Here is an 18,621-nt window from a genome sequence, read left to right as displayed (position 1 = left end):
TGATATAGCTTTGTGTTTCCCAACTACCTATGCTGATTCATGGGAAATTTTTATTTGTGTACAGTACTTTGACTACCAAAGGTTCTTATGGCCTAAAATCTACAAATCTACAAGCTTTTTTTTTTTAAGTGCATCCTGTTCTTTGAAGGATCCTCTGATGCTTATTCCCACTTTCTCCATGGCTTCTATTCCTTACCTGCTCTGAACCTCTGAAAACATAATGAGGCCATATTGTTTGGAAGAGAATTTATATGTTTTGCCAATTCTGAAAATTTGGGGGGCAGGAAACAGGAATGTAGTGGAAAGACCATAGGACATTACATTCTAGTCTCAGCTCTGCCACTTTGTGAGTACAACTCAGTGAGCCTTAGTTTACTCATCTGTAAAATGAGGACTGAATTACCTGATCCTGTAGGTTCCTTCTAACACTAAAACTCTGTCATTTTAAGATAACCTTGGAAAGTTCCTTATGAAAAGAAAAACTGAAGCCTACTCTGTGCTAAAAAGGATGTTTAAAGACTTAAAAGTTGGTGTTTGTGATTGTGTGAGAGATTCACCTTAACTCAAATCATTTGAACAGCTGATCAATTTATATTGTTTTCCTTACCAGGGAAGACCATCTGGAGATGCAAAAATAAAGAAGGAGAAAGAAAATGGTTTCTCTAGGTAAGGAATCTACTTTGTTAATTTATCTTCCAGTATTGGTGTCCACTAGTTTAACTGCCACGTTAGCAGCATTGGGCCTAGGGACAGACAGACCTGTATATACTTGGTCTTCTTGACAGTTGCAGTGGATGAAGAATTTAAACTGAGCCAAGATTGACTCTTGTCCTATCAAATATTGGTAAGAGAGTAGCAAAATAAGTCTTCCAATAATTTATTTTGAGGGGCTGGTAGGAAATGATTGAAGCCTGGATTTTTTTCAGAAGTGAATGGGGGGAGGGCTGTGTGACATAATTTGGATGTTCACAAACTGGGATAGCACAGCAAGGATATATTGAACTAAAGCCAATGATCAGCTTCCATTTTGCCCTACTTGCTAATGCTAGCCATTCATTATTACTGCATAGCTAAGATTTCTTCTGTCCTCTTTGTTAGCAATGACAGGAGACACCACTAAGGTGTTCCACTTTCTTTCGAAGAATTACATTGACAAATCTCATACTCTCAAGTTTTTGTCACTTTCAAGCACTGTGTGGAGATAGACTTAATCTACTATCTCTTTTACTGCATATGTAGGGGCAGGTCATACAACTGTGGGGAACAGGAATTTTGTGGTTTTATGGATAAGTACTCATTCTTCTCTCCCAGGACTCCCAATTTTTTTTCTCAGAGGCATTAATTCCCTAAAATAATTCTATATTGTTGCTACATTTTGTTGGAAAGGGCTATCGATATTCCTTTGCTGCTTCCAGCAAAATGCTTGAGTTTGCTTCCTAAAACTTGCAACTTTTAGTTTCACATTTCTGAATGTATATCTAGTTTAGAACAATTTATGGTCAATCCTAAGACCTTCTAAGTAGGAATAACAGATACCCCTCAGGCATAATTTGGAACTGTTTTGTGAGAAAAAGGAGCATAATAGCTTAAATCAAAAGCTCCTTGAACTAATTAGTGCTAGCACATTCTTATCTTAGAAATATAACTGGCCTTCTTTGGGTCCAGTGTCTTGCTGTAGATTTTAACCTTTTCAAATTAGTGGTAACATGATTACGCAGTTCTAAAACACATTCCTTTTTTGTCACTGATAAATTAGTACACCTAGAATTCATTTTTAAAAACTGTGGTCTTCTATACTTCTCTGTGAAAAGAATAATCCAGTCTTCTTCTGATGGAGTACTTCCTTCAGGGTAGTTTTGTACATGCTACATGTTTTTATTACCTGTGACTATCCTGGAATCCAACGTGCATTTGACTGATTTCTAAACATTAAAGTATCTCTTTCTGGTAAAGAAAACTGGAATTTTTCAACATTCAGGAATTGTGGGTAGTGATTTCACCTCCCACAACTATAAAAGTTGACAAGAAGAAGTTTGATAAGAAAGGAAGCTTTTCTATGTCATTTTCCTTTGTATCAGTGGTGATTTTGTTTTTGAAAACAAAAGTCATTAAAGCTTAGAATCATAGCTGTTTACAAGGAGAAGTAATAGTTTTGGAAATTTTTATCCACTTTGGACATGTGTATTATATAGTATAGTAGAAAGAATATTGACTTTGAACTCAGAAGACCTGAGTTCAAATGCTAGTCCTGCTACTTATCACCTATGTGTGCTATCTTGGGAAAGTTACTTCGGAGATGCAGAGACCTTTTGGAGTGTGTCTGTGGCAGTTGACCTGTCTGATCATTCAAACTTTGTGACAGAAGGAGACCACTGTATCCATCCACCCTGGTCTGGGAAAAGCATGCAGCCCAATGGGGAAGGGGCTCTAGTTGTTTTGAATGAACTTGTCTCACCTCTAGTGCAGAAGGAAAAGGAATAACAGGTCCAGATCTCAAGTGAGATGATTCAGCCTTTCATTCTAGGAAGTGTAGATAAATTCAGGTAACTAATGGGACATATAAAACAAGGGGAGAGTTTAGTCTGTCTCTGTTGTAGAACCAGAAGACATGAAGATCCAGTCGTGCTCTAACAGTTTTCTCTTAGTAAGATGATTTTTGCCTTTAGTTCAGAGATTTCCAATATTCCTAATAAGATTATCAACTTTCTCTCTTTAGTCCACCTCGTATTAAAGATGAACCAGATGATGATGGTTATTTTGCTTCACCTAAAGAAGATATCAAGCCTTTAAAGAGACCTCGAGAGGATGATGAGTGAGTAATACTCATTTTGATTCATTGAGCAGAGAAGGGGATTGCTTTCTTGTTCGGAGAATAACTGTCCGGAAAAGTCAGTGTAGCAATACTGGCATGGTATGCAGTTTGAAACTTCTTTAATTTAACTAATTCAAAATTTAGATTCAGTGGATAAAATTAGATAGTTTTCCTTCTTTGGGGTAAAGGTTTGTTGAGTATAAGTGAATAGTGCCAAAGAGGAATAACCTTGAGGATATTTAAGACTTCTGGTCAGAGGAAACTTGTTCTGAGTACCTTGGAAATACTTATTACTTAAAACCAGTTGATATGCTAATCATATGTGCCCCGTTCCAAACTGTTCCTTAAAGCAATTCCCCAAGAAACGTTGAGGCAGTACTTTGTAAGTCAGGTTTCAGTTAGTGTAGATACTTGATGCATGCAAAAGTAATCTGAATCATGTTTATTCAGACATTCTGTACTTCAGAATAGTTCATTCTCCTTCCCTAAATTGTTGAACTTTAATTGCATACATCTCTTACTTACTGTGCTTCCACAAATTGAGCATGAATTCACAGGATACAAGCAGAAGGAAATAGGTCCAGGAGCTAGCTGTAGTGCTGAAGAAGATCTGGGGTCAAAGTCAGTCATCCAGTTTCATAAGCAAGCATTTATTAAGTGCCTACTATGTGCCAGACACTGTGTCAAGCACTGGGGATGCAAAGAACACTCCTTTCCTGCACCCCACCCAACACATGTACGCACATGCACACATACACACACACGCACACACATGTCTCTGCTCTCAGGGAGCCTAGTATGGTAAAGAAAACAACATGCAAACAAGTATGTACAAACAAAATGCAGACAGGATAAAGGAAAGATAAGCAACAGAGGAAAGGCACTAGCATTAAGAGGATCAAGAAAAGCTTCTTGTAGAAGGTGGGATTTTAGTTGGGATTTGAAAGAAGCCAGGAATTGGAAAGGAGAGGGGAGTGAAGAGCATCCCAAGCATGGGGGGCAGCTTTCTCAGAATCACCTTTACAGCACTGACATTCAGACCCCTGAATATTTGTTACAGGAAATTTCCAAGATTCAAGCTTTTACTTTTGTAGCTTTCTGTCACTGTTGTCCTGAATGGCTGGTGGAATGATCTAATGAGAGAAGTAGTAGATTGATCCAGATTCAGTGTTTATTCAACAAGGAAACAAGTTACTTTCCTTTCCACAATAGGTTTTCACAGTGTGCCAAATTGTAGTCTTAGTTTCTAAACTGTCATTTTACAGCTTCTCACTCTTCTTGAACTAGAGGTGGCTAGGTGGCCCAGTAGGTAGAGTACTGGGCCTAAAGTTAGGAAGACCTGATTTCAAATACAACTTCAGACGTATTACTATGTGACTGAGCAAGTTACTTAACCTCTATTTGCCTCAGTTTCCTCAATTATAAAATGCACATGGTTATAGTATCTACTTCGCAAGGCTATTCTGAAGATCAAAGGAGATAATATTTGTAAAAAGCACTTGGCACAGCGCCTGGCACATAAGGGGCGCTGTATAAGTGCTTGTTTCCTTTCCCTTAGTCTAAAGGAGTTGATTTTAAACCACTCCTGCAAGCCCTCTTTCTTGCAGTGTGTTTGGTCTTCATTGCATTTCCATCTAGTGGTCTTCTTTCATTCTCTTGATGAGAAAAAAAGACAAAGCAATTGATTTATACCTAGGTACTCTTTTGTCCCCCCTCCCATTCTCTAGGGCTGATTATAAACCCAAGAAAATAAAGACAGAAGATATAAAGAAGGTGAAGAAGCGGAAACCAGAGGAAGAAGAGGTTAGTCGGAAAATGGAACAGAGCTTGTGATTTGGGATTGATTTCTATAGCTCCTGGGATTTTCCGAGAGCCTCTGAGTCTGGTCAGAGACAGCACAGTACAATGGCGTGGGCCCAGGGTCTGGTGTGAGAGGCCCTAGCCCTAGTCCTGCCTCCACCATTTGCTGCCTTCTTTCCTTTTGGCAAATCACTTTATTTCTGTGGTCCTCAGTTAATGAGGACTGTTTGTAAATTGGCAATGATGACCTTTAAAGATTCTTCCCAGCTCAGTATATCAACCTGTGATGTAGAAGCAACGTCGGAAAAAATTCTTTTATGGACCTCAATGATGGCACTGGAATTACAAGGCCTAAAACATTCCCCATCAATGAATATACTAAATTGACCACCTCCCCTAATTCTAAGAATGCTACTTATTCCAGATGTACTCAGTCAAAGCCTGCTAATCTGCTGGTTAAATGATTCCTGGTTTATTTTTCTGGGAATGTTGGCATTCCCATCATTTGAAATCACTGCTCTGCAGGAAATTGCTCTAGTGGTCTTGCTGTGGTCCTCTATTTGGTGGCGTTCTTAGCTATGTTGATCTAATTCCGGCATAATGAGGTTTTCATATAGTTCTTTGGAAGTTAAAGGGGTGGCTAAAAACTGTTGCTATGCTTGACCTTCCCTCTTCAGGCTACTGATTCCCCTTACCTCCCACCGCAAGCATTCAAGAAAATTAAGAAGTACTTCTTACTCCAAAAAGTTTTGGACCTTTCAAAGCAAACCAACTAGATTGAATTGTTCTCCCTTTCCTTTTTAGGTGTCTAAGGATCAGCTTTGCTAACTGATACCTTCTAGCTCAACCTCTGCTCCTATAAGGCAGGAGTGGAGAACCTGCGGCCTCAAGGCCACATGTGGCTCTCTAGGTCCTCAAGTACAGCCCTTTGATTGAATCCAAACTTCACAGAACATTTGTTTGGATTCAGTCAAAAGGCCACACTTGAGGACCTACAGGGCCACATGTGGTCTTGAGGCCACAGGTTCCCTACCCCTGTTATAACATGTATAGTTCATTTCTAGAGTATTAAAGAGAGTGCCTTTACTTTCTTATTCCATCCCAGTCTTGCTAATCATTTTTATCAGGCAAGATGTTATCTTGATCTTTATTCAGATCTATGGAAATAGTAGGTAGTAGAAGGGAAAGAAAAGGTATAAAATCATTTCTCTAGAAAATAGACAATAGACTTTCTGATACCTCACAGTCCCTTAGTACACAGAGGAAAGGAAAGAGATGTAAGAGCTGGCACATCAGTGAGGTTAGCCTTTGACTTGAAGAAGGCCTGAGGGCCAACCAATGACTAGAAATCCTAGAGGTAAAGACATTAGGTAACAGTGAGTCTTATAGAACCATCTAAAAGACTATTTGACTCTACAGGAAAGGATGAGATCATAGATTGAAAGTTAGAAAGAATCTTAGGGGCCACCTAGTCCAACCCCCTGAAACTGCATTTTTAATAAACCATTTTAGGAACAGTAGTGAGTAGATGGGCATAGAACAGTTAGGAGAATACATTTCTCACTTCCCTGGTTCTCACAGCCACCTTTTTGCTGACCACTTTCTGTTCCTGGCAGTAACACAAGTATGGCAGCCAAGTCCAAGGAATTCAGAATGGTGTTGAGTGGTGATTCATGGTAGCCAATCACTGTGCTTTTATATGTAGGTAATTGGCATAAACCAATCTAGAGGGGAATGTGCAGCTTAAGCCCAAGACTTTGCTCTTGCTTTAGTGTTCTGTACTCTGGCTTTATGTTACTAACCCTTCTACCAAGAGGATTGTATACTTGAGCCCTTTAAAGCGAGATAAGACATTGTCTTTGAGATTGAAGGGAAGGTTGTGGATAATGGATACCTTAGTTAAACCGTTTGGAAAAGATATTCAGTTGCCTTTTTTTATTGTCCCATCCTATCTCTTTTCAGTCTTTATTGACCCTTTCCTGCTGCCCTCCCTTCCCCCAAACGAATAAATACAGAAGATATTAAGACAAACCCCCTGAATCAGACAAGAACCAGGCTTACTTACTTACTTACAGGGCAGGGAACTCAGATGCGTAAACTTAAGTATATATTTTTTCTAGTCTGAAAATTACCCGGAAGTCCCTTAGTGCTGTTTTTTCCATTTTGAGATCTGAAAGTTTTACTGTAGCCAGTAGTTTACTGATGTGAACATCTGCATGGGTTTTCAGAAGCTATTAAGAGAATGGCTTAACTGAACCATATTTCCTTTTCTTTCATCTTGTTTTTGTTTAAATGGTAATAATGCTTGTCATCTAAATAAACTCAGGATTCTTATCCGTTCCCAGGAACCGCATCTTCCTTTTTAAAAATTTCATACAACTCATCTAAGTACAGTTCAGATGCGTATTATGGACATGAATAAATGCTAAAATGTATATGCATATATAAACATATAATGCAAAAACTTGACTTTCCTGGGGGTAAGGAAAGATCTGAAATATATTAATATATAAAATATACGTGGCATATGATATAATATGCTGTTTAAAATATTTTATGTTTCTGTATATTTAAGAGCTCTTCTTGCTTTAAAGAAAATTATGTTTTTGCATTGAGCATACATACTCTATTTCTTTCCAAAAGTTTCAGTGAGTTTCCATTGTTTATATTTGCTTGCTAGATCATTACACTTCTAATCCTATTGCCTGAAGTTGATGGATTCATGGAAACTGGGGTTTGGGAAAAAGCCAATGTAGAAATAAGTAAGCTGTTTAGGTCTGTCTGGCTACAATATGTTGATTTTATTGTATAATTTTGAATATGATTTCAAGTAATTACCTTTTGATAATGGTAATATATCACTTCCCACCAGCTTAGTTGTGAGAACATTGGGCCACATGGGTACCTAGATATTGCTAGTGGTAGAAGTGCTTGAGAACCAGGTAGAGTCAAGGAAAAAAGTAGACACTCCTCTGAGCTACCTTCCTCTCACAAGGAATTAATATCTTCATTCTTCACCTTGGTTTCTTCCTTGTACAATGATGAGGACTAGGTGATCTCTAAAATTCGCTTTAACTCAAACATGCTGTGAAACATTCTGATCCCCAAGTCTCCAAGAAATTGTATATGTGAGTATGGTTCAGTTTTATGCTAAGTGTAAGTCATTTCTTTCCATGACTTAGCACTTTTCTCTTCTTGTCCTCTTAGGACAATAAAGCGAAAAAAATCAAGAACAAAGATAAGAAACTTCCTGAACCAGATAACAAGAGGAAGAAACCGAAGAAAGAGGAGGAGCAGAAATGGAAATGGTAACATGTCATCACTGGGTTAAAATTTTAGCCATTTTCCCTCTTACCTAATTTAGTCTACAAGTTTGAAAATTCACCTTTGTGATGATCATGTAGAAGATGTATTCTCCTCTAAGACAATATCTTCTGAAATAAGGTTCCAGGTTCGCTTCTGTCTTTTTTCTTAGATCTCTTAGATTGACTTTTAGCAGCTTTAGCTTAGATGTGGGTAGGAAGGGAAGAGCCTCCAGGTTGGAGCATAGAGCCTAACAGTACTTAGTGCTCATTGTCCAGAGAGAAAGAAACAGTCATGTGGAGCCTGGGTGACAGTGGGGAGGGAGTCATTGATACGAGGGTTGGCAGGTGGCAGCCACAGAGGATGGAGCGTGCTGTCTAGGAGAGGATTGCGTCAGGTTAGTAAGCACTGGTACTCACCTGGCATAGCAAAGGGGGAAAGCTATGTAATCAAAGGGAAAGGAGTTTCTCAAGTGGACTCAGAAAGCAAAGAGGTTTGAGCGCCTGCCCTGTCTCAAATTAGGAAGCTCTTCTGTTTATTTCCCTGTGGGTTTGATTTTTTTTAAGAAAATTTTTGTTTCTTGCAAGTGTCAGTTTTATTTGTTTCTCAGAAATAGATACATTTAGGATAGGAATATTTTTATGGTCCTTTTCCTCCAAGAAAATCATTGAAAAATCACAAACTGTGCTGTGAATTAGTAAAGTTTTTGGTCTTGTATCTTACTTGTGGAGATGCCCACCTACCCCATTTGATTGAGTTCAGGGTATATTCTAGCTTGAGTATATTTCCAGTTTCTGGAAATCGTCTTTATTGTTATGATTCAAGTTCATGATTCCTTTCTTCTCTTCCTACTGATATTTGTGCATATTAGTTCCCAAAGACATGGGGAACATTTCATTAGTACGATAACATTTCCTTATACTGTGAAGCTACCTAACAATTGAATGCTTAAATCTTTATTAAAAGATATCTGTTGCCTTTTTTTAGATACTATAGTGTTACTTTTAACTAATCACATGTGCTTTGGATTCACATGACAAATAATAATCTTTGAAGATTTCTTTCTCTCTTTTTTTAAAGAAACTCTAGTGCTAGAATCTCACCTTAACCAAAAATTGATTGATTTGTGGGTGAGTGATCATGGATCAAGAGATGAATAGCTTTTACCAGGTTGTTGATGCATGTCTCTGGACCCCAACTTCTTAACTTCCCTGAAATGGATTGAAGCCTGAGTGTCAAACTTGCATCATGCAGTTTGTTTGAGGATATGACAGATTCATTCAGAAATAAGGAATACACACCTACCCGTTTCCTTCTGTCACCATAGAACTGCTTTGCTCTATATTCAAGAATTCAGTTCAGCTTTTTGAAAAATGTTTATTAATGTATTTTATTTGGATATCACCTTTCAGTCTTGTTTTCATTTCCCTTGGCATGGTGTCACTTGTTGATAACTTCTAATCAAGTCCTCCATTTTTTTCTACTGCTTGCCCTTACTGTCTACCTAAAATCATCTCTCTTCATCGCCTTCAAAAAGCTCAGCTCTTGTAATAGTCCTAACGAAAAAGCCGAACTGAATGGCTCGGTGGGTTGATCTGAAGCCCCTTTCTAACTATTGTCTTTGAAGAGGCTTTATCTAATCTAGGTGAGCCCGACTGTCTTTCATTTTCCTTTCTCTTCAGTACGGGCCACTGTGGCTTCCAGAGCCCCTGCACCATCCTAGACATGAAGGAGATTTGCTATATTCTGAAAGTCTGACTTTTCAGGTGCTCTTTTTTCCTCTTTTAATCTTTATACTTTCCCTCCAGGCAATGGGGACCTCCCAGTCTGAAGCTGCTTGCTGTGTTCAAATTGGGTCTGGTTCCTCTTCTAAGTTGACTTGCATCTCATAATTTCTTTACAGGGCAAAACTTAAGCGTTCTCGGGGCATTTTGTATTCCTTTCAAGTCAGCTCTTAGAATGTCCCAGCCAGTTTTTGTTGCTCCTTCAAATGCTTGTCACTGAGAGGCTTTGTTTGTCCTGCATGAATGTCAGTCTTCCCATTCCGGTGTATTTGTTGTACTGGCTGGTTTCCCACAGTTCTGTCCAGAAGCACCTCTAATTATTCAAACTGCAGAAGGTGACAGTAGGGGAATATTGTTATTCTCTTCTGAATAATTAAAATGTTGAAAGGTTGATTTTCTAATCTGGTTTATGTGCTACTTTGTCAAAACTCACATCCTTGAAAAAACTCCATCTGCTTTCTGACTTTATCCTTGAGCTCAACTGGCAGGTCATGACTTCCAAAACCAACCTCCCCACCCACTTTGAACTATATGGGGCATCCAGATAAACTTCTTATGTTCCCTCTATATGCTGACTATTCGCTTGTGAGGTATTTGTCCCAATCTCTTGGACCTTGGTAAGCTTGGCATTCTAGCTATTCCTCAGCTCAGCTGGAACACTGGACTGGTAGGCTGAAACAGTGCAGGAAATGGGACCTGCTGTGTTCTTGTATGAGCTGTTCCTGTGGATGATGTAAAAGAGGGCAGCCATTACAGCCACAGTTACCGAGAGAGACTCTGATGGAGTGAGTGTGCAGAATCTTTTGTTAAGAACTAAGAAAAACTAAGAATGGCAGAAATCCAGTCACCAGAGGGAACTGCCCTTTACGTTGGTGGTTTGAGGTGGGAGATGGGGCCTGGTCAGGATTGTAGAGAGTTGTGTTCTGTCGTGGAGCAGGTATTTGATTTTGGATGGGAGGGGGGCGTTGAGAACTTAACAAAACCTTTCACTTATTCTCCACCTCGTTCTAACGGAAACTCAGCATGAAAGGGAGGACTCTACATTTTGCTCTTACCTGGCCAGATACAAACACAAAGCAGTAGGCAGCCACTGGCACAGTTGGCATTATAACTCAAACCTTCATTGAGTTAGAGTCCCTTCTAAAATGAGGTGCCAAAATGGGCCTCTGCTGTCTACTCCCATGTGATTTCCTCAGATCTTTATTTAAAACACAAGCGCTTTATAACTGGTGACATTTGGGGAGGTGGGGAGGAGTAGGTTGGAAAAAAGCTAACTCACTGTTGCTGGTAGTCAAGATTCCTGTAAAACAATTTATACTTCAGTATTAGTAAAACAAGTTTGCACTTCATCAGTTTTACTTTGAATTCTTTCAGCACAGATGAGACTTTTTAGCATAAGGTAAAGGGCAAAGTACCTACTGTGGTGTTTTGCTTTTTTCCTCACTTATTCAGCCCAGGCAAAGAAACCTGGTTTTCCTGTACACTTCTAGTAGGAATGGTTGGTTTATACCAGAGGTGGGGAACCTGCAGCCTTGGGGCCACATGTGGCCCTCTAGGTCCTTGGGTGCGGCCTTCTGACTGAATCCAAACTTCGCACAACAAATCCCCTTCATAAAAGGATTTGTTTTGTAAAACTTGGACTCAGTCAGAAGGCCGCACTTGATGACCTAGCGGGCCACATGTGGCCCCAACGCTGGAGGTCCCCTACCCCTGGTTTATACCATAGACAGGACAGATTCACTGGAACCACAGAGAGCAAAACACCATTCTGTATTTCTTAATTGCTGCCAAAGGTGAGAGGCAGGAGGTAAGACTATTTTCTTGCTGCTGGTTAGATTGTGGAGAAGGAAAAACAGGTGAGACATCCTGCTCCTGCCACTTAACCTTTGGGAGCAATCCCAAGGTCCAAATAGAATGTTGTGTACAAGTGGGGAAAACTTGCCTCCTACATATGTACCTGCTTCTCACACTTTCTTCTGACCTCCGCCCCCTCGATGACTTCCAGGAGTTGAAGAAGTAGCAGTGCTGCTGTATTCCTAAAGAAATGTTGCATGTGTATTTGGTTTCTTTTTTTTCCCTTTGTTTTCTTATTTTTTTTAACAATAAGGATGTGAGGAAAGAGGTAAGGAGAGAAAATAGATTTTTCTTAACTGAAATTTTTTATTTAATTTTTTTAAAAAAGAAATGTTATAATGCAGGTTAGGCTCCTAAGCTAGTGTACAAAAACCTATTTCCCTCCTCCCCCAAATACTTAGTAGCTGGCCTCTAATTCAGTGTGGCTGAAAACTTCATCACCATGTATCCAACTTGGTGGGGAACCTCTTTGAACTTGGCCATGCTGGTCCTTAGACAACAGCCTCATACTCTTAACTCCGCAACTGCCTTTTCCAGCTTGGTCGAACTTGCTAGGCCTTGCACTGTGCTCACCAGCGCCCAGCTCTGGGTCACGTCTACATCATGAGAAGACCTCACAGTGGAAGTTTATTTGTAATACAGTGGAAATGTGGACATCTGTAGCAGGCTTGTTCAACCCCTTTACATTGTAAATATATATTTCCAAATATAATACGCATTAAACAAAAATAGGCCCCTGGGGTCTGACCTGTAAATGTAACTACCACTTATGATAATGTTACTAAAGGAGAAGGTGTTATATAAACAACATAAAATTCTAAGATGAACGCCTATAATTTGGGAGCTTCCTATGTTTTACTACAGAAAGCCCTTCTAGAGAGAGCCCCAGAAAAAAAATTTTAAGACAGAGAAAGACTTAGTAATGTTTGGAATCGTTGCTGACTATTCCTACCTGATACATGTGACTTGTTCAGAGTCTTGTTGAGTGTTGAGCTTTTCTTAGTAAAAGATGACCATAATATATAGGGAGCGAAGAGTCCTAGTTATTGACATGGCTGGGATTCCATAGGTGCTGTGGAAGTGATTTGCTCAAAGATCCGTTTCACTTTGATATTCACATGAAATTGTAAGAATTGATTTACCTATAGCTGATCAGCCCCTTTCCTATTGGGTGCTTTCTTTAACCAAGCATTCTTCAAACCTCTTCTCTCTCCCCACCCCTCTATTCTCATCTCACCCTTTCTGATAATCCTCACTATAAAATTTCATTAGGAATGACTTGGAACTGTTTTGTCAGGAAATTTAAAAGCAGACAGAGGCCTAGGATACCATCCCTGAATAATGATTTTATTTTCACAGCAGGAGACGTTGATCCTATGACAATAACCTATTACAGGGCTAAATTCTGTTCTCAAATCCTCCTGCTAAGACAGAACTGGTAGCAAGTAAGTGTCTGATGGCCCATAGTGACTCCATTACAATTAGAAGATACAGAGAGCTTCAACTAGACAAGATGAAATAGGGAAAATTGTATTTGAGTAAAACAGAGACAACTGGGCCACATAGAAGCTGATGTGAAGTGGAAAACTAGATTTTTGAAGATTGGGGACATTTTGTGTTTTGAGGAAGCGGTGGGGGAGGAAAGCATACTTTTTCTCCTGCCATGTCTGTTCACCACCAGCATATAGCTATTTCTCTGTTCTGATGGTTGTGAATAAGTCAGGCAGGATATATTTGCTCATGGGTAGAAAACACTGCTTTGACTAATGTTTTTTAGTAGAAAGAACATGGAACATGGGAGTCAGGAAACCTGGCTTCTGGTGCTAGCCCTTCCATTAATTTGCTCTTCTCCCCCAACTATTCCAGGCCGTAGTTTTCCCATCTATTAAAAAAAAAATTCTGGAGCTTGGGAGTAAGATGAGGTAGAAAGTTCCTTTTAACTCTTTTAAGTTCTGGAATGCTATGACCTTAATGGCACTGCAGTTATATTATTTGAATACTAATTGTATTTCTTTAGTTTGATATTGGTGTTGCTGTTATTGTGTAAATATGTCTTGCTTTATGTGTCCAAACTGGTTAGAATTTCAGAGCAGTAAAATGAAAATGGAATCCGTGTATATGCTGACATAGCCTTTTGCGGGGTCTTTAGAATTAACTTTTTTCCTTTGAAAAGGGGAAAAGTGAAAATAGCATTGGAGAAGCCTGAATATTCATTATGAGGTTTTACGGTTTTAAGTGGGGAGAGAAGTTGCCAAATCTTAATGGTTATTTATCGGAGAGACAAAACTTTGCCTATTTTAATAGTGCTTTAAAAGACCAAGTGCGTTGATGATGACAGGGACATTTAACTTGCTGACTTTGCTAGATGCAACCTACATTTTGAAATTTGTTACAGATTGATACATCCTCATCCCCCAACAAATCGTGCTTTTGTACTGAGCTCCTTATACTTACTGTCGTGAATACCTCGTTTTTCATGTTGAGGAGCAAACTTAGGATACACAGTTGGAATTTCTGAGCTATCCTAGTCAACCAAGTAGACGATAGGTTCCTTGACATTTGATGGGTGATGTTACGCAAGGTGATTGCTAATATAGGTTGCCCCCCTCTCTTATAAAGGTGGGAAGAAGAGCGCTATCCTGAAGGCATCAAGTGGAAATTCCTGGAACATAAAGGCCCTGTGTTTGCTCCACCTTACGAGCCTCTGCCAGAAAATGTCAAGTTCTACTATGATGGTGAGTTGTTCAGGATTTGTCTGGGTTGTGGTCATGAAGAAGGATGGTGTGGTGACCACCCCTCTACAGGGGGGCAGAGTTGGCGGTAGGATCTAATAAAATGCATCTAGTATTAAAACAGTGCTGTGAAGAAAGATCTAGTTTAGTTTGTTTTCATTTTCAAACTCAGAGGTTGCTCTAAAGATTATTCTAATGTGAATAGTAATTCTAGGGACCTTTTTTAAAATGTTCTGTTCCATTGTGATCTCTCTGTGAATGAATTAGTAGGGAAAGCCAAACTTATGGCAATGTATTTTTAGTAAATGTAAATGCAAACATGTTTAGCAAACATAAAAGTAAATTGACATGATAATGTCACAGGAAATGGACCTAGAATTGTGCTCTCCTTTGGGTCCATGAGGGAAAACCAGATTGAGCCAAGCACACATATGCATATGCATCTGCTTCTGAGTTCATACATCTCAGAAGTGGTCTTTAAGGTCTAAAATGGAGAATTTGACCATCTTTGTCATAGACCTCTGTAACCTGGGTGCCCTGGAAACAGTCTGACTGGACTTTTAGTGATAGTTACAGTAACTCTGTTTGCTCTGAGACCATAGTATCTGAAGTCCCAAAGGGGAGGGGAGGACCATTAGCATGTTCTCCTTATTTGCAAAGGTGGACTCCCTGTATTGCAGCGGAAAAAACACTGGCTTAGGAGACACTTAGCTTGGGTTCATATTTTGACTGTGCTGCCTCTGTGACCTTGGGCAGGTTTTTAAGCTGTCTGGGCTTCAGTGTGCGCTAGCTTATCTGTGAAGTGAAGGAGTTGGATTAGAAAGCCATTGAAGGCTTTTCAGCTTCAGATGGATGATGCCATGAAGGTTGGTCCTAGTCATCTGGTTCCCCTGCTCTCCTCTCATCTCTTTAAGGGGAGAAAGGATCTCAGACAATTGATAACAGGAGGCTGAGTCAAGCTGCATCCCAGGCCACTGACTCAGTAACACAACATAGCCCTCACCCCCAACAAGAGGCCCCCAACAATGATCCTCCTCTCAGTCACTTGGGAGAACACAGATGAGAAGAAACCCTAGTCCTAAAGTCCTGCCCGTGCTCCACATCCCCCAGGCACATGAAGTTTTACATTACGGGAAGAAGCAAAATTTGTTGACATTTATATTATGCTCTCAAGTTTATAAAATGGCTCATGTGCATGACCCTACTTGATCCTTTCAGCTATCCTGGGAGGTAGGTGCGACAGGAGTATTTGTGGTACCTGTAGTTTAGTAACGTCCCTTGGGACCAATGGTCCTATCAGAACCACACTATGATTTTATTCAAGGTTCAGTGCCAGCATACTTGTAACTTCCTAGGCACACAGAGGTGACTGTATGATCTGAGATGAGGCAGTAATGGGTGAGATCCATTTTCTGGTTCTTCTAGCCTCTGCTTTGGCTTTGAGCTCATCATCTTTACTCCTAAACTTGCTCCTCCTTTTGATTGAATTCATTGATTGATTCACTCAGTCTCCCATGTTTGTAACACCGATGTTATCTTTATCCTTCACTCTCCTATCCATTCTGTTACCAAGTACTGACCATTTCACCTCTGCAGCATATCCTAAAGCAGTCCCTTCCTCTTTTTCCCTACTACCACCACCACCCACCTGAACTATATATAGTAATAGCTTCTTTACACATTCTGCCTCCCCTCTCTTTTTGGTCCAGCCCATCCAGACGACTGCCGGATTTCTTAAGCATAGGCCCAATCATGTTCACTGCTCAAAAATCTTCAGTGTCTCTCTTATGTCTAAGGAAGAAAGTTTATACTCCTCTGCCTGCTAGTAAAAGCTTTGGTAATCTGCCTTTTCAACCTTATCTCATGTTCCTCCCCTCTTTCTAACTGGCAGCCAAACTCTCCTTTTCCTCAGCCACACCCTGTACTTTCGTACCTCAGCTTTTGCCCACCCTTTTCCTCACACCTGTAATAGCTCATTTAGTTTTGCACCTAAAATGATCACTGTGTAATAGTGTGTATTATATTACTTGGTGTCTTATCTTCCGTTAGCCTGTGAGCTCCACAAGGGCAGTTACTATATCTTATCTAAATTTTGACTCTCCTTTAGGTGAGCATAGTGCTCTATACTGAGTGGGTGCTTAATTAATGTTGGTTGTAGCTGGAGGCCCCACCTCTGGGGCATGGCAACTGCAAGGGTACTCTGTTCCCTGGATGGCAGTTGATCCATTGGCCACAGCAGTGGATGCAAACCCATGGAACTGGGTATGTGCTCGAAGGCACTATTGGCAACTTGTATGCAGGATGATGATCACAAGTTTTCCCTGTTTGCATGAGCTACATCATATTGTTCAGATCTCAAAGTAAGCCGGTAGTTAATAATTGGAGAATTGGGATGGATCTCAGTTCGTAGGTCTGTGATAAGTAGCATGTATAGCTGGGTTCATATTACCTGCAGTACCTACCTCACAGGGGTGTTGTGAGGCAAGGACTTGGCCAACCTGTTCACATGCCATATATATTTGTATTTTTACCATAAAGAGATAAGAGTCTCCTACAGGTGAGAGGTAGAGGAGGAAGCCGTGGTGGGGAACTCCAATTAGAGTTGCCTCAGATAGCAATTAAGTGTTCATTGCTCATAAGCAACATCCTAGGAGGCGCTCTTCTATGTTTTAATGTGATGAAGTAATAGTTTGGACACAAGGATTAGGTCTACCTATATTAGATAAATGGGAGTTGGACCAAACATAATGAATTGGCATCGTGTGAAGGCTGTCAGTGTATAAGTGTAAACATTTGGCACATAATTACTTTTTTATCTGTGCTCCTTAGGAAGCAAGGTAATGTTTGGGGGGTTAACCTACAATATATCTTTCCCTAGAAACTCTTAAGGAAGAGATAACCATTCAAAGCACAACCTTCCATTGTTCAGGTAAAGAATAGCAGCCAAAGACATGACTTTGAAAAGATAGAGAATCCTAGGTGTGCCAGACTGTGGCTGTGGGCTGGGAGGTGCCTTTGAATGTTCCCTTTTTGAGAGAGAAAGCTAGGTTCCTAACTCAGGGCTTCTCTTTTTTTTTTTCTGCCCTAGACTGAAATCACAGGCTTGGCCTTTGTCTGTATTACTTCTATTAGTCAATTTGGAGTCATTTTCTTTTGGCATTTGGTCATTAGTATTGGTCTTTCAGATTTGTAGTCATCACTGATACCTCTTTGGCTCCCTGTCCTATGTCGGTGTCTCAGGATATTCTCAGTCCTTTTGACTAACTAGTCCCTTGTTCTGCTTCCCCTGGTTTGAGTTGACACGTTCGTGCAAGCTCCCCCACAAAACTGGTCCTGCAAGTATTCTTGGGAAGAGAATTCTGAGTCACCTGTCAGATTGCCATTCCCATAGAAACCTGCCGGGGAGGTAGGGCCCTACTATGACTAAGAGCATGAGCTCCTCTCCCTGAAGGGACATCAGGTTTTCAGCTCTGACTCAGCAGTTTTTTCTTCCTGGATCTCAGTGTTTCTCTTGTTCCATAAAGTGATTTCATTGCCAGGAACAGCCATATCACATTCTCACCACCATGCTGCAAGGAACTGTCATCAGCTCTGGGAAGCTCATTTAAAACTCACTAACATTCCAGAGGCTGGAGGAGTCAGAACGTACTCCTGTGGCTGCTGGGCCCTTTGGCCCCTTCGTGTAGCGAAGCTTTTAGGTCAGGACTGGCCATCCTGACCAGTGTCAGAGACAAAGAGCTGCAAGCCTCTTTTTTTTCCAACCAGAATGTCAGTGGCCTGGCATATGTTTACATTACCAAACGTATTCATTTATATGTGAAATCCGATTGTTTGCATTATTACTTGGGAATTTTTGCTTTATTGTAGTCCCTTCTTGTGTCTAGTAATTTGTCTCCCACAGCTGTATCGAGGGTTCCGTGGGGTTCTAGGCCTTTGGTTTGCCTCCTTGGGGTTAGATGATCTCAAAGTGGATCTTCTCTTTGTGTGGAAAAGAGCGCCATCTTTTGGCTGGTTCTGGAGGGGTGACTAATAGTGACTTTTAAATAGGCTCATGTTTCTTCACTGTGACCTTGGCAAACTGCTTCCCCTCTCTGGGCCTGTTTTGTTCTTTGTAAGTTGATGAGCTAGGTGATCTCTAAGGTTCTTTCTAGGTCTGACAATTTGTTATTTCAGACAAAGAGGATAGCCACAGTCCACTGAGGCTACAGCTGTCTCCTGAAATAACATCCTTGTTTTCTGACAGAACTTTGGCTTTCTCCTTGCCTGAACTTTGACTCAGTTATAGCTAAATCCTATTTTCACAGAAAGGGTCTGGACCAAAATAAGAGGATTGAAG

The 18,621-nt window shown here is 40.3% G+C and overlaps 1 protein-coding gene across 1 annotated transcript in view; it reads left to right on the top strand.

Annotated features, from left to right (window-relative positions):
- Positions 1-18,621, top strand: part of TOP1 (DNA topoisomerase I) — a 117,851-nt gene that overhangs the window by 71,043 nt on the left and 28,187 nt on the right. The window contains exons 5-9 of the mRNA XM_072631491.1: positions 611-666; positions 2,717-2,812; positions 4,540-4,615; positions 7,820-7,920; positions 14,173-14,288. Of these exons, the coding sequence (XP_072487592.1) occupies positions 611-666; positions 2,717-2,812; positions 4,540-4,615; positions 7,820-7,920; positions 14,173-14,288 (445 nt within the window). The remainder of the gene's footprint in view (positions 1-610; positions 667-2,716; positions 2,813-4,539; positions 4,616-7,819; positions 7,921-14,172; positions 14,289-18,621) is intronic.

The sequence above is a fragment of the Notamacropus eugenii genome, chromosome 1 (genome assembly GCF_028372415.1).
Source record: "Notamacropus eugenii isolate mMacEug1 chromosome 1, mMacEug1.pri_v2, whole genome shotgun sequence".
NCBI lineage: Eukaryota > Metazoa > Chordata > Mammalia > Diprotodontia > Macropodidae > Notamacropus > Notamacropus eugenii.
The sequence above is the reverse complement of the archived record's forward strand: the minus strand, read 5'-3'. Positions and strand labels throughout refer to the sequence as shown.